Genomic DNA, 16,226 nt, shown 5'->3' on the forward strand with positions numbered 1-16,226 from the left:
GTGAAGTGGGCCCTTCGATGAGTCTGTTCCCAGCACACAGGCCCAGAAATCCTTTTATTTTTTAACTCCTTTTTAAGCAAACGATAAGCCAATTGGGTTATTGCCTAAAAAGTCCGAGACAATCATATTACCTTATGTAATGTGTATTATATTGTGCGCATGTTAATCATATCAGCAGGAAGAGATTGTCCTTACCAATGTCCTTCTAGCCATCTTCATGGCTGTCAATGGCGGGCACCATGTATTGAGCATTTGCTTTTGTACAGCAAGTCCTCAAATAATTCAACATCTCATTTCATGATAACCGGGATGAGAAAAAAAACAAATGGATTCCCAGGCGAGGCGACTGTCTGTGTGGGCTTCACAGGCTCCACCCCTCTCCCCCGACCCCTGCCCCGGTCTGTATGGGTTTTCTCTGGGTGTTCTGTTTTCTTCACACATCCCAGAAATGTGTACATGAGGGACTGGCATTTCTCAGGTACCCCAGTCTGAGCGAGCATGAGTAATCGTGGTGAGGGGGCAGAGACAGGGAGACAGAGACAGAGAAACAGAGAGACAGCGAGTGCCAGCCCCACCATTGGCTGCAACGGAAGGACGCCTGTGCCAGATGGCTCCACCCTCGCGCCCTGACCTATCGGCATAGGTTCTAGTCACCTGAACCCTGAAACTAGAGTAAGGGGATTGGAAAGTAAATGAATAAATACCAGTGCCTTTATATTACAAAGATTTGGGTCTTTATTCACTATTTGGTGCTTTTTGTGAACTGAAACACACCATAGGAACTTGTTTACATCAATTAGCCTATGACCAAACTGGTCAGCTTCTCAGAACCTCCAGGTGCCATTAAATGAGGACTTGCGGGCCCTCCCTGTGGCTCAGCGGGTAAGGACACAGCACTGTAAGCTGGCTGCAGCCACTTCAGTGTGAGTTCGATCCCCGGCCCCAGAGATGACCACATGGCGCAGTAGACCTCCCCTGACCCGCCCGCTGCTCCCCTCAGCAGTGTACTTCCTCAGTCAGCCTGTTCTGCTCCCCACTCTGTCTCTGGTGAATCCTCTCACCACCCCTGCACTTCTGGTTTGTACCCCAGTTCTGTATGCGTAAATAAATAAATCTAAAGAAAAAACAAAATGAGGACTTGCTGTACCAGAAACTGAGGTGCCAGTGCTCATGACAAGAGTGCCCTGGCGTGTGGATCTTCACAGAGGACGAAACTCAGCTGAGCAGTTAAATAACTTGCTCAGGGTCACAGGCAATGAGGCTGCCACCAGAACCCAGAGTCACTTCTTGCTGAGCCCCAAGACTTGATTCGTCCCGCCGATTTTTATTCATTACTTTTATATTCACTCATTTGCTTGGAGTCCCCATTCAACCTGTCAGAGGAGCTTCTCCTCAAACACATCCCCTGCACCCCCCAAATACTCTCAAACCCTTCATGCTGCTTTGTTTTGCAGTCTCCGCCTAGAATGACTAGTTAATTGGTTGATGGATGGACACATTATCTGACTCTCCGACTAAAAGCAATTTGCTCATTAACAAACACTGAGCACCAACTATGCTTCCAGCACTGGTCTAAGTCCCAAGACCACAGCAGGGAGCAACTCAGACCAAAAGCCCTGTGGTTCTGCCTCATGGTTCTGTCTCTTGCGTGAGCAGGGACATATGCAGTCCATTCATGGACGTGCCAGCTGCGTCTCATGCCACAGGCTACGTACTAAGGGGGAATAAAACCAAGAAGGGGGCTGGAAGATGTGGAGGCAAGGGATGTGATGTGGCACAATAACAGCGGTTGTTCTTGTGTGAAATGCTAAGGGCCTGTAAGTGCTATTAAATGTGGTCGAGTTAAACTTGGGAAGGGGCCTGGCAATGATGGAGGAGCCATTGACCAGTGCTGATGGAGGGGATGACTGTCCAGCCAAGGACTCTGGCCTTTCTCCTGTAGACAAGGGACAGCTTACTGGAGCTCAGCTGAGAACAGCCAGCAGCATGAGGCCTGGGTGGTTTTGCCCGACTGGCTAACGATGGCTTACTGGAGTTCTCCCCTCTTCTGTCCTAGTTCTCCCAACTCATTAAGATCTTCCATTCCCTGGGTCCTGAGAAGTTCCCACTGGTGGAGCAAACGTTTTTCCCCAACCACAAGCCAATGGTGAGTGCTCTTTTTTACTCTGCTTATTTGTGTGATATGGAACCAGCGCAGATATCCGTGTTCTCACTCTGGATGGAGGAGGTGGGGTGGGGCGCCGCTCCTGACCACCCAGGCTCTGAGGAAGAGTCGTGAGACCCTGTGGGAAGACTTAGCTTCCCTAGTTGTTGCTGTGGAATAAAGGCAGGAGGGCAGAGGATGATGGTGGACTGCATTTCTGGGACATCTGCAGATTAGGGGACAACTTGAACTAGTATGTTGGAGCAAAAAGTTGGTAAAGATAAAGGTGTTGGCAAAGGAGGATGTTGTTTCACTTGATACCTGTGCAGGGCCTGGTTTCAACTCTCGTTTTAATGAAAACAGTGATCTGTCACTTGCATCGATTGTCAATGCAGTTTCCTGCGTCACTTCTTAGCGTCACAGTTATGCCCAAGGTCGTTTCTGGGAGGTTGCTGGAGCTCGGCTTGGAGTATGTGGGATAGCTCCCCATGCAGAGAAGAGGTGGGTGGGAGAGGTTAATGGCTTTTTGAATGGAATGGGAAGCTCTCCACTCACAGCCAGAAGAAGCTAAGTGGAAGAGTTTTGGGCAAGGCAGTGAGAGACAGCCCTTGATATGGCCACTGACATGTTGGTCATCAACTTCAGTTGGTCGAAGGCATGTGAGGTCGCCACCCATGTTTGCCCTGTGAGAAATGCGTGTCTTGGGGACGGTTGTTCTGTGTGTGGAAGGCCAAGCTCAGGCTGCTGAGCTGGACAATCCTGTTTGGAGACGCTGATGGGTAGGACTGCAGGCTGCGGGTGGAAGCCAGCCAACCAGGAATAGCGGTTCCCATCGATTATGTGTCCCTTATATCTGATCAGGTGAGAATTGCTAGATCCCGGATGTGCTGGTTGGAATAAGAAAGACGCGTAGAACCCAAGATATGCCAATAAAGTACGAACTCCTACTTCAGGATGCTGTTTCGGTTGATACTTGTGCAGGACCTGGTTTCAACAATCCCTTTTAATGGAAACAGTGATCTGTCATTTGCATTGATCGTCAAAGGGCAGTTTCCTGCATTGAAAAGCCGGGGTTTGCCATCAAACCAGCCTGCGTTTGCATCATAGTTCTGCTTACTTACTACCAATAAATCTTGGGTAAGGTGTGAACCCAGTGAGCCTGCAGATGATAGTGGAACAAAGTCATCAGGTCTCTGAGAGTTGACGTCATCTTGCGTCTAGAGCCTTGTGCCTGGCATGTGATAGGTGGTCTAGGCAAAGTTGCTTTAACATAGAGGTAGGAGCTATAACCTGGAACACTGTCAACAGTGGGATGGAAGTTGGGTAAGGGATTTGCTGCCCGCCCCGGGGCTGTAAGCATGGGAGGAGTTCACCAGCTCTCGTGGGACATCACGAGTCCCTGGAATTTCCATGTGGGCCAAGCCAGACTCAGAATTTCAGGCAGGTCTTGGCATCAAGGACTGCTGTCTGCAGAATGCTCATGCAATGGAGATTCTCAGGAAGAAAACAGGAGAGACCAAGTGGGATCCCAGTCTGGGAATACTTGTATCACTAGTAGGTAATTAGATAGAAATCCAGATGCCATACAACAGTGGGGAGGCTGGCCACAGAATCAGGAAGCAAGGTCAAGGCTGGATTGGCAGCCAGGAGAAAATTGATCATGCCTCTCCTGAAATTCCTCCTGCTGGGGGAAGGGACTACGGCAGGGTGGGTCCAAACTGTCGACATGGATGGGGGTTAGTTTTCTCTCACTGTAGAAGGGAGTGGAGGGAGAGGAGGGGCAGGGAGGAGGAGCCAGGACAGGCAGGGCTGGCTGGCAGGGCTGGCTTGCAGGGCCCCCCCCAGGTCTGTTTCACCCCTATCGGCGCGCAGGACACAAGGAGACGAGAGACTGCAGTTCCATTGTGTGATAGAAATAAAATCACTTTACTGTTTAGAATAAAGGACACACTATAAAAAGTGAACATTATGCAACATTACAAGACAATATACATTCACGGAATATAAAATTCATAAATAACATGGAGGAAAACTGTAAACAGTGCTACAAAATTTAGCAACAAATACATTCCTTCCAGATAGGGTTTCCTCTGGTTGGTTTCTCTCCATCACTTCTGGGTCTCAGGGCAGCAGACTGGCTAAGGGGAAAGGCAGGCAGGGGCACGGGAGAATCTGAGAAGCCCCTCCCCGGGAGCGGGAACCCCACCGCGTGCTCCAGCAGCTGGTTCACAGGCTGCTGTTGAACAACCTCCCCTAGTGCCCCGCCCCCACCCCCACCCCCCACCATTTGGTTTCGTCTTTACCATGAGGCTTTTTAAGAATTTAGCTTTCATACTGTGATTTTAGTGATTCTTTGGGCAGCCAGGATCCAAACATGGGGTGTCATCTGGGCAATCATCTTGGCAATGGTCAAACGCTAGAGGACGGGCTGGGGCAGGGAGGGACGCAGTCTCATGGGCATCTGGGTGACTCGGAGACAGCTGTTCCCGTAAGTCATTTGTCTCTTTAATTGCATAAGAACCAGGGGATGAAATGCAGTATCGGGGGTGGTAGCTCGACCATCACTATGGGGTAGGCGGCTGGACGAGGAGAAAGGGCAGGGCTGGGGTCTCCCAGGATCATCGACTCAGTCCGAAGGGACACAGGCAGGATCCTGGTGAGCGCCTTTCCAGTGGGGGGGGCAGTAGAGGCAGCCAGAGGGAGCCATGAGCTCTTGGAATCAGCTTCCATGGCACTGATTTTTGGGAGCAATCACAGCTTCTCAATCGGTGGGCAAAGGGACCAGGAGGAAACGAAATAGGAATGACCAGCAGACTGCCCAGACCAGTCACGGAGCACAGCTGTGCTATCGTCCACTCTCCTTGCGCTCCGCAAGGGCAGAGGCTGGGGGGGTCTCCCGTGCCAGTTCCTCCTTGTCCCCCCAGCTCGCCAGTCCAGCTGTCTGCACAGCAGAAGCATTTTACCCTCCATTCCACTGTTGAATTTGATTCAGGAAAATGGTGGCATGTGGGTTTCTTTTTTTCTCCTAAACACAATGTACACATAGGATAGCCTACACGACACAAGATTTAGCAAAATAAAATGTCCACGGTATGATTGAAATACGGAAGTGTCTCAGCTACATAAATGATTTTAAATTATACAGTAAGTGAACAGGTGAAATAAACAAAGCTATAGCTTAGAGAAAGCTCAACAACCGCCCTCCGACAGCAAGGCTTTGCCCAGGCCCCGCTGTGCTCTGCCCCAGGACCCGACAGGAGAGACAGCAATTCTGCCAACTCTTAGATCCTGCGGGGCAGCCTTGTGTGACTGACTCATGATCACTCACATCCTCCCTCCTGTGAGTGCTGGTGATCCCACGAGAGGCAAACATGGCCAGGTGCCTCAAGGAGGAGACGCTGGTGTCCAACGGAGGGAGGGGACGTGTGAGGGGTGGCTGAGCGCTGCCACCTTGCAAGCCATTGTGGGCGAAATGAAGATCGTCTCCAAACACCAAGCCTAAGGCCCACCCCGCTGAAACCACTGACCACTGACCTCAGCTCCTGCTCACACTGCCTCCCCAAGAGGGCAAAGTTCCCGTATCTGTCTGCCCAACAGTTTGACCACAAGGTGAGAGGTACCAGGGAATGAAATCAACCCCCAAGCCAGGTGCCCGTATTGTCCTCCTGCTCTGGGGTTCTGGCAGACACCGTGCCCTGGCATCGGCGTGTGTGTGCATGAGACATTACGTGTTGTCTGCTTGTATTTTTTGTTTTTTTTGTTTTTTCTTCTCCTGTTTTCCATGGGCAGCTCTGTTTTCTAAAGTGGAATGAACTGAAGATACACATACTAATATAGGATAAATACCCATAATCTAAATAAAAAGACAGAGCAATCAGGTTAAATGTCACCATTTTACCATCCCCAACTCTGTAAAATATACCACCTGCTCTTGGCATCTCACATTCAACGCTAAAACTTAAAATAATTTTATTTAATTGGAAGATTTATATTATAGTTTTATTTAAAAAAAATGTATAGTAACCCTATTGCTGATGGCACAGTCAGGTTTCCCCAGTACCCCCCGTTTTAATTCCATGAAGTGAGGACTTCAGGACATGGTATTCACCTATGGGTGAGCTGGGGGGAGGGAAAAAGCTGTCCCCACTTCCAGGAAAGGTGTCCTCGCTAAGGCAGGACACGGCAGTTTCCCCTCCTGTACCCGGCCCCTCACCCACGCTAACTCTCATGTCCCCTCAGAGCCAAGTCAGCAAGGCAACTCAGTGACGGCCCCAAACGTGAAGCAGGAGAAAAGGAGAGGGACAGATGACCCCAGTTAGGGGATGCTTAGGGTGTTCAAAATTTCAAATTTTAATTAAAATGAAAAAAAGAAAAATCAACTTGGAATGTCATGATTTTCTTCGAACAGCAACAACAACAAAACAGAAGAGATTAAACTATTGGCGGATTTAACAGCATTGAACAGAATTCTGTGTCCTAGAAAAAAATTAGCTTATGTCCCCGTGTGGGTATATGCAAATATGTATACAAACATATCCCCCCCACCCCCCAGGTGAGCTAAACACTACTTTGGAAATAGTATTCTCTACCCAAATCTACTTGGCTATATCTGTGGCTAGTGTGTGGCGTGTGTATGTCTCCAACTTGCAGAAAGGCAAGCTCCTGGTCAAATCTACCAAAGAGTTTCCCAGGAGGAGGTCCTGTGGGAGGTGGGGGAGGGGAAAGACAATGCTGTGTCTTTCACCTGAGCGTCTGAATCAGGCAGGCAGTTTTGCCTTCCAACCTCAGGCAGATGGTTTAAATCTTAACCCACTAAGAAAGTTCTGTGATTCAGGCATGACTACTTGTTCCAGACTCAGAAACATCTGGTCAACCCAAGCATCCGGGGCCGGGGGGACTGTGTGTGCTGTATCACCTCAGACCCTCCCTTCCCTTACTCTATCACGAAGACACAGACAGACACAGTCTCCTTGGACCGTGCAGTAACCTCTCCTCAGTGTATAAGATCTTCCGCGTACCTTGAGTCTATCTGCTTGCTGCCCTTGACTGATCCTGAAACAGATGGCCTTTCGGCAACTTCCTTGTCTGTGTCTTTTACGTGCTGGGGTGGCAGAGAAGGGCAAAGAGAGAAGGGTCTGGAAGGTGTTGAGGTGGGGAAGAAGAAAGAAGGGTAGGTGTTCACAATGCCCGAATGGGATAGTTTTCCGGTTTTTGTTTTCCTAAAAAAATATAGATTATATCATCACGAAGAAGAGGAGGGTACGGTCCTCATTCTTTCTGGCATGGCACCAAAAACTCCAAGGTAGAAATGGGTGATGTCAAAAGCAAAAAAGAAGGGATAGGATAGGGCCAGGAGAATCATTCAAATTAAATTCCATATGACAGCACAGACTTTTCTTTAAGTGTTCCAAGTGCTAAATTTGAAGGTAACAGGCACTAATTTCATGGTCATCATCTGGGAAGCGTTAGTGTCCGAGGGAAGCTCAGTGGGAAGGGAGGGAGGTGAGGTGCGGCAGGGTCTGGCCCTCAGGGGTCGGTGGCATTGATGGTGCTTTTGTCCGGGGAGGCCCAGCCTCGGTACCAGCTGCAGTAGCCACCCTTCTGCCGGATGCAAGCGTAGTGTTTGGACTGGTACCCAGGGTAGCCGAAATTGGACAGCATGTCGGTCCAGAGGCACTCGTTCTTGGAGGTCGCAAAGCAAGGCAGGTAGTAACAGGACTTGATCTGCAATTAGATAACGGGCAGCCGTCGGTTGGTGGGCGCTGCTAGGCGCACCCAGGCCTGATACCGACTGAGCCAGGAATCTGGAGCTGGGGCTCACACAGGTGGGGCCACATCAGTCCCCCAGTGACCACGACAGCACAGAGAACACCCGCTGAGGCAGGCTGAGGGCCCGCTGTGTTTCAGACGCCCTGCTCTGTGCCCTGATGCTACTCTCTTTAATTCTCGCAGCCCTCTGATCTCTCCTGTACAGAGTAGGCAAGAGAGGCTCAGAGCAGGTAAGTCACTGGCCCAGGGCCCACAGCCAGGAAGCAGTAGAAGCAGACATGGAGAGAGCTTTTCCCTCCCAGGTGGCAACAGGCAAGGCTGAGAGAGATCTGCTGTTGGATGGAACTGAAGAATTAGAAAGAGTAAAGCGCAACCCTAACGGCCCAGCAGCCCTGGACTGGAAACCAGACCGAGCAGGCTGTGTGACCCACAACGGGTCATTTAAGCTCTCGGAGCCTCTGCTTCCCAGTCTAGGAAATGGAGACAGTGGTGATGCAGACCACAGGGTTGTAGTGAGGATTAAGGTGAGAAGGTCCCAGCCCCCTCTCCCCTGCACCCCCATCACAGGAAAGACCTGTGCCCTGACCCTGTGTGTGGGGCACAGTCGCACCTGGGCGAAGCGTGACATCTGCAGCATGTGGTCCCGGCCACCCGGCTCCAGCCTGCCTGCCCGGCCGGGGCCACAGGGAGTCAGCTGCCACCACCATGAGCTGTCCACCTGGGACAGCTGGAGGGACCTGTCCTGTCAGGATCCTGTACCTGAATCCCCCAGGAGGGGCTGCAGGTGCTGAAGGGCCCTCGCGCCCCAGCAGCAGCCAAGTAGGTAGCGTCGAGGCAGCTCTCACCTGGGGCCGTGAGCCAGAACACCCCGCTGCCCCGGCCCCCAGGACTCACCTTGCAGTTACAGCCCAGGTGGTACCGGTAGTTGAGCCCCTTGCGCTGGGAGAGGGTGAGCTGGTCCCATTTCTCAACGAAGTTGCACAGCCCTGTGTACATCTTCCCATCGTAGACACGGCCTGAGGGAGGGAGGCGGATGGCAAGGGGAGAGTTACCCTGCCCAGGGTCCAGCCCGGGGGGAAGGCCCTCACCTCCGAGCACCTAGTACTGGCCAGGGACTGTGCTAAGTACTCCACAGCTTTATTTCATCTCCCCCCACCACTGGTAAGACAAACTATACCCCCATTTTCCAGGTGAGGAAAAGGAAGCGCAGGTCAAGCGTATCTGCCGAAGGCCCCACCCAGGAAGGCCTGGAGTTGGGACCAGAGACCAGCCCGCCAGTCCCCTGTCGATGCATTTTGCTTTATGTGGTTTGTTCCTTCCTTACGCGCCTGTCTAAAGTCGGGTAGTTCTCGCAGCCAGACCTCGTCGTGAGCTAAACCGGCATCGGCACACCCTTTTCTTTAGAGTAGCGCTGAGAAGTGGCCCGGGGTCACTCCTCAAGGTCAGCGGGGCAGCTGAGAGTAAACCCCGCCTGGGTGCATACAGCCTGGGCTGCAGCACTGAGCGACACCGACTCCTGACAACTCACTGGACACATGGCTAAGGTCCCGAGGACCCGCGGGGACAACCTCTCCATGCTAGAGTTAGGGGTCACCTGTGATCAGGTACTGGTACTTGTTGACCTCCAGTTTCAGGCCACAGAGACTCTCGGAAGCTTCCGTGTAGATGTACTGCACATGCGGCATCTTGGTGAAGCCTCGGTACATCTGCGGGCGGAAGGGGGTCGTGAGAGGGGGGTCATGAGAGAAGCGGGGCGCAGCTGGTGTCCTCTGGGGCTCAGAGTTCTCTGTCGTGTGGCTCGTCTGGACCTATCTACCCCACCTGGGCTTCTCTTGTCTAAGCCAGGGTCAGTTCCTTCTGAGTGAGCTTCCTGTCCAGCTGGTCCAGGGCCAGGGGCCCCTGCCAATGCACACTTTCCTCAAATCCAACCTTTTCAAAAATCTGTTATGAAAGGGGTCCCACGGCCTGGCCGGGCTGCAATATCGGTGACATCTTCCACTTTCACGAACATTCCCCTCACAGGAACCCAAGGAGGTGGGTATGATTACCCCATTGGACAGACCAGGTCTCTGGCAGAAATTCTGTGAAAGATGAACCCAGGCTAGGTATTCTCGGCACTCTTCATTTTGGGGGTATTGATGAAAGAAGCTCTTTGTCTACCCTATAGAGAGCCTAGAAGCTTCGGTGCAAATTTCACTTGCTAAGAGTGTAGCGTTATGAAGCTAAACGCTATGAAACTGGACTTAGTCGCTTTATCTACAGTGTGAATGAATACAGTGGCTCTCAGCTAGACGCAAATGGACCCCCACCCCAGGAGGTACTGGGCAACATCTGGAGGTATTTGGGGGTGTCACAATTGGGAGGCGGGAGGGGTCTCTGTCGTAGGGGCCAGGCATGACACTAGACATCCTATAATGCTCTGAACAGCCCCCACAGCAAAGAGGAATCTGGCCCCAAGTGTCAACAGCATCGAGGTTGTGAACTGCTCGACTGTTAACCGCCCCTGCCCCAGCCCCGTGACAGCCCTAGGAAGCCTAGGGAGCACCCATCTTCCAGAGGGAGCCCTGGCTCCCAGGGAGGTGAAGTAGATCTTAGAAGGCGAGGTCGAACTCCAAGCAGGAGATTCTGCGCCAGAGCCCATTATCCTACGGACCTCCCCTGGCCCTCGAAAGCTCGTGTCCAGCACCCCAAGGCCAGCACATGCCCTCTCTGGCTCCTGGGCTTCCTCGGCCAGTACATGTGCAGAGCTACCGGTGTGAGCCCGTGGAGGATCCCAGGTCAAGTCCGTGTGTCGCACGAGTCTGTTGAGACAACTGTTGCGGGGGCCAGTGGGTGCCAGTGGGGCGGGCGGGGGTCTGAGGTGTTGCTCCCTCGGTCCCCACCCCCTCCTCAGAGCGCACAGGCTCAGCCCCTGGTGAGCAGGCCGTCCCTGGGCTGGCCCCAAGGGTTTTCAGTAGGATGAAGCCTCTGCTCTAGTTTCTGGCACGCAGTGTTAATTGACTTGCAGTAATTAATAAAAAGCCAGACATCACCTCATTGGTGTCTCATCGAAATGCTTCTCACTCAGTTTAATGGGCTGGTTTTTTCTCCTTGTCTTTTCTTAAGTGGAGACTGGCTGGCGGGGGTAGATGACCCAGCAGGGCCTCTGCCATGAGCAGGGGTCTGTGGGGCTGGGGCCTGGGCTCCCCTGCCTCCTTTCAGGAGGGCACGTTCTAGTGGTAAGCGACTGTCAGTGCGGGTGGGGTTCATCCACCTGGCCTCCCTCAACCGCTTCTCCCAAGAGTCCGGCCAGCTGGACAAGGCCACACAGCCAGATGCTGCGGAACACGGTGTCTGCACCCAGCTTTCAGTTTTGCTCCGGGGCTCCGGGCTGTGTGAGGTGTGTGTGGATGCAGGCGCTCTGGCCTCCACCTTGCTCAGGGGTGCTGCTGTGTGTGTCTTCAGGTGTGACCTCATTGTGCTGGCTTCTTTGATAACAGTCCCATCTGGACCTAAACACAGACGCTAACAGAATCATTACTTCTGTAGTCATACGGATCAAGAGCCGTCTCTATGTGTTGGGATAGGTTTCTCTGTTCTGAAGCCAGAGAGATCAGAGGACAGAATGGGGGTGGGGGGTGGTAGCATTCCAGTTGCCCAGCGGGTGTGTCCTGCCCTGAGTCAGGCACATAAGCACATGACCAGCAGGTCTCCTCCTGGGACCCTCCCAGGACCAGCTGGGTCATCATGTCCTCACATGCTGAGGGGACAGCCCCCTGCAGCTAGCCTGAGCGTGTGTGTCCATCACACAAACTACAGCTCTCGGCGAAGCAGACTGCTCCCTCGGGGTCCTGACAGGAGAGAAGGTCCCTACAGATCACAGTGACCAGTTCCAGGAACCTCCGCCTTTGCATAACAACCCAGGCCTCAGCCTCAGCTTATCTCCAAGTCTGGCTTTGCAGTGAGCTCCTTCAACATTCTAACACTCTCCCTCCTGCCTCCTCTACCTGTGGTCTCTGCACACTAAAGATGTGCCTGAAACACAGGCCAGATGCTCTGGAATTTGCATTTGTCCACCTCATCTGGGTGAAAAGTTTTTGGGGGGATCTCAGAGAGAAGGCAGGGTCAGAGAGCAGCTGGGAGTTCTCATGTTCTCGGAGTTCCTCTAGTCCTGCCCCAGGGGAGCCTTGCTGATAGAGGAGAGGCAGCTCTCATCCCAGGTAGAGGTAGACTAATCTGCTGGAACAAAGCCCCCAGGGACCAGTGCCAGAATACAGCCACTCACTGCCCTGGCCTCCCCCTGCCCTCCGACAGAGCTGTTTCCCAATGTACTTTTTGCAGGAAGTCACAAGCCAAGAACTAAGTTGCTGTTCAACAAACCCAAGGTCACTTCGTTTATTTCCTGGGGGAACTAGATACAAGAGTGTGTTTGTATGGGGGTAGGGGTGGGGTGGCAGGAATGATGAATCAGCCAACTGTTTCCCTGACCTGTGACCTTGCAGGGAATGATGACGGTTTGGCTCTAGTTTGTCATTTTCTTACTCTATGACTTTAATTGTTTTATACCTGCACACACATCTATAGAAAACCTTTTCAAGCCACAGTACCCTCATCTGTAAAACAGGGAGAAGCAGGTGTCTGTTCCACAGGCTTATCATGAGACTGTTGCACGCCAAGGCAGAATGCAGGTGCAGCGCAAATGCTCATAAATACCACGCGTGTGGAGCGTTGGGCTCATTCTCACAAAGATCTTCTTGGCTGTTCAGATGGAAGCAGCGCTCAGTGCAGGTCGGGGGGAGGGAGGGAGGTTTGATGGGCTCTTCTTCCTGCGTCTGCACCTACTCTGGTTCACAGACTGGTACCCAGAGACCAGCAGAATCCAGTGGCCTCTCTGGGTTGAAATCTAGGATTATCTAATATGGGGGGGAGGGGAACCAAACTAATAAAAGGCACTAGATAGTGGTGATAAGTTCAAGATCAATAAGCAAAAGGAGATGGCCAGGAGCTGTGGGGAGTCATGTGGAGACACACGGGATTAAGAAGAGAACTGACAGGTTGGGAACCAGGAAATGCCTGACCCTGGCAAGTCTTCCCCCCCTCGCCCCCCCCCAAGCCTCTGGCTGTCTGTAATAAAAGGGGGAAGGGGGTTACTGTTCATGCCCAGCACGCAGATTCCAGGAACTCTGGTGAGGCGAATGGGCAGCCTAAGGCCACAGGTCTGCATTGTGTTTGTGCTCTGATGCTGATGGGGGTGGCTGTTGTCTGGCCTCTAAACACCCTCCAGGGGCTCATCTGATGCCACAGAGGAGGAAGGGGACATTCTGCCCGCCAAAGGGTGTCTGGTCACCCTGGTGTCCAGGTCCTTGACGGTAGGACAGCTGTCACACAGCTCGGGAGCACTGTCCCCAGTCCTCCTGGCAGCTCTCTGCTGTAGGCAGAGCTGTTCCAGAGATGGCAGGGAATGCGGTTTCTGAATCTCTGCTTTTGTCTAATAAGCGTTGGCATTTGTGTGCCAGCTGCCAGGGGTGGCACCGTGGGTTGGAGGGTTATTGTTGCTCTTGCTGGTTCCCCCTCCACCCACTCTCCTTTCCCCATAGCCGTCTGAGGACCTGAGCTGGTCCCATGACCAGGCTTGGGCGGCCAAAGGCAAAGGGCCAGGGCCTGGTCTGGACATTACATAACCAGAAGGCGGTGGCTCTTTTCAAGGCTGATTCCAAAGCAACAGGCTTCCCAAACTTCGTACATCTAACCCCTAACCTCAGGACATAGGAATGGTGATCTGGGGAGCTTCCAGGCCAGCGGGGTCTCATCCTCATTGCCCCACTAGGTGGACAAGCCCTCCCAAGTCCCGGGGCCTGCCCAGTCCTGCCCCAGTTACCGGGTTGCAGACCTGAGCTTGAGGCTGTCAAACCACTTGGACCCGAGCACGCCCATCCTGACCTCTTTAGTCACACTCTGGCCCGATTGTAGATCGCAAACATTGGAGCTATATCTCCCCTGTGGTCTACACGGCTGCTGCTGCAGAGCCTGCCCTTGGGGAAGTGCTTTCACAAGTGGGGTGATGGACAGCTGAGTTATCTGTGGCAAAGCCTGACCCTCTGTGCGAAGGCAAACATAAGCACCCCCTTCTGGCACCCCCACCTGCACCTACTTAGAAGCAGCACAGCCAATGTCCGCAGCTGCCTAGGATCCTGAAGTGCCTGGGCCAGGGAGCCCTCCCTCAGGGGGGCTGCACCCCACCCACACTGTGGACAGCCGGCAAGGCTGGTCCAGGAGAAGGGACCACTCCAAGCTACTCAGGAGGAGCTGAGACGAGCAGGTTCTCCGCATGCTGAACCTGCTGCTCCTTTCTCCTTTTCTTCCCTCCTCCCTGGGCTCCCGGTGCTCACAGGTTCAGAAGCGTGTATAGTTCCGCAGCAGACTCAGTAAAGGGCGCCAATCACACACACACACACACACACACACACACACACACACTCAAGAAGTCAGTCAAGCTGGGAAGGCAGGGGTGAGGGCTGCAGCTCCTGCCGCAGGGGAGCGCTCTGTGAGCAGGCATTCAGCTGCAGTTGCAACCTCAGTGACTGCACCAGAGCTGGGCGCATTGTGGGTGAAAGAAGCCAGGGCTCGAAGGGCCCATGAGACAGTCCAGTCCAGCCCTCACTCCCATGTTGCAGAAGGGAAGCCTGAGACCTAGAGAAGGCAGTGACTTGGCCAACATCTCGGTTACCAGGTGATGTGGCTGTCTGCTCTCCTGCTCCAGAGCACAGCCTCTCCAAGACAGCCTCTGAGGGGGTCCCACGAGCCTGGCGCTGGGCCAGCAACCCATCGCCTCTGCCCCTGTGTCCCTTGCCGAGACCTCCATGAGACCCTCTGCAGCAGGGCAGAAGGGTGGACTTGGGGCTCACACATGAGCAAACACATTCCCCAGTGCCAGCCCACCTTGCCTCCTTCAGCCAGAACTCCTCTGACAAAAGCACTCAGGAGCCCCCTTAAAGCCCAAAGCCGTCACTCACCTTCATCTGCTTGATGGTGTAGACCATGGTGCCAAAGGGCCCCTCCTTCACCAGCTTCTTCCCCACCACCTTGGCCCGGATCACTGCAGGGAAAGGCAAGACAGCTCATGTTTACTACAGCGAGAATTCTGATGAGATACACTGAAGGTGACGGGAGGAGAAGGGGCAGGCAGCCATAATCGGAGGGAATCACCCCAAATGTTCTCGACTGCCTGCCCCAGAAGCCCCTGGACCGCCCTCCTCTCTGGGAGAGCTTCTTGACTCTGGTTCCACCGTTGGCCCAAATCTGCATCAGCTAGAGCCTCCTGCTTTCCCTCCACTGCCCAGCTGGCCATCCCTGGCCAATATCCTAAATTGAAGGAATCAGGCAAGATACTGCATGGGAAACTCTCGGCGCCGTGGCTTGGACAGAGTGAGCGTTAGAGAACTGTTACTAATGTCATCATCACCATCACCATCACTACATCAACAGTGGAATGTGCTGTCTGTGAAAGGACTCCTACCAGAAAAATAGTTCCCCCTTGGGCACATCTGGTATATAAGCAACACATTGGTTTTGTCTGCTTACTTCGCCCGCATAGCAGCCTTACAAGTGCAGTTAGTATTATACAGATGAGGCAATGGACCGAGGGAGGAACCTGGCCCTCTTTCCAGGCTTTGCCATTAGCTAAGGGGTATATCACCCTAACTCAGGGAATCAGGCTGAGGGTCAAACAAAAGTTCTTCGACAGCACCCAGCCGAGAGGAACTGCTCAGTCAATGTGAGCTGACTGGAAGTACAAAAGTAATTAGACCCCACATGTCCACGGCTGGAAGAGGGGTACTGGCCTGAGTGAGAACACAGAGAAGACGGACAGAACTGACTTTGAGATTAGGAAGCTTTGTCTTTCTACTTTGTGTGAAGGAAATCCCAGGAGCTGTCTTCAAGTGATTATAAACCCAGCATGTGGAAAGTGGAAAGCAGACAGTTCCTAAAGACGGAATTCAGAAATTGCAGAGAAAGTAGCTCTACCAAAGAAAAAGTTTTTTAATAACAGGAATTGCTAAGCAAGGCCCTAGGGGAGGGGCTGCGTGGAGGGGGCTGGATGCTCTCAAGTTAGGACCCAGTACGTACTGGAATGCAGGTTGCAGGCCGTGCAGCCATGCTTTGAATTGCAAATTAAGCTCTTTCGGCTCTGAGGTCCTATCACCCCGGCCTACTTCTCAAGTTGCATTTCACCAAAAGAGAAGGTGCACAAGAAATGATTGTTAAATGCAGTATCTGTACACACACACACACACACACACACACACACGCCCTCCCCATTCTGGCAACCCCAATC

At 52.9% G+C, this 16,226-nt stretch overlaps 2 protein-coding genes across 2 annotated transcripts in view; one reads left to right on the forward strand and one right to left on the reverse strand.

The window, feature by feature from the left end:
• LOC105854733 (synapsin-3-like) overlaps positions 1 to 2,806 on the forward strand; it is an 88,604-nt gene extending 85,798 nt beyond the window's left edge. Inside the window, exons 5-6 of the mRNA XM_012735130.1 lie at positions 2,057 to 2,146; positions 2,789 to 2,806. Of these exons, the coding sequence (XP_012590584.1) occupies positions 2,057 to 2,146; positions 2,789 to 2,806 (108 nt within the window). The remainder of the gene's footprint in view (positions 1 to 2,056; positions 2,147 to 2,788) is intronic.
• Positions 2,807 to 4,043: 1,237 nt separating this feature from the next.
• TIMP3 (TIMP metallopeptidase inhibitor 3) overlaps positions 4,044 to 16,226 on the reverse strand; it is a 48,722-nt gene continuing 36,539 nt past the window's right edge. The window contains exons 2-5 of the mRNA XM_004675710.2: positions 14,905 to 14,987; positions 9,507 to 9,618; positions 8,807 to 8,928; positions 4,044 to 7,867 (exon numbers count right to left, since the gene is read on the reverse strand). Coding sequence (XP_004675767.1) covers positions 7,670 to 7,867; positions 8,807 to 8,928; positions 9,507 to 9,618; positions 14,905 to 14,987 — 515 coding nt within the window. The 3' untranslated portion in view covers positions 4,044 to 7,669. The remainder of the gene's footprint in view (positions 7,868 to 8,806; positions 8,929 to 9,506; positions 9,619 to 14,904; positions 14,988 to 16,226) is intronic.

The sequence above is a fragment of the Condylura cristata genome, unplaced genomic scaffold (assembly GCF_000260355.1).
Source record: "Condylura cristata isolate star-nosed mole 26May11 unplaced genomic scaffold, ConCri1.0 scaffold00004, whole genome shotgun sequence".
Taxonomy (NCBI): domain Eukaryota; kingdom Metazoa; phylum Chordata; class Mammalia; order Eulipotyphla; family Talpidae; genus Condylura; species Condylura cristata.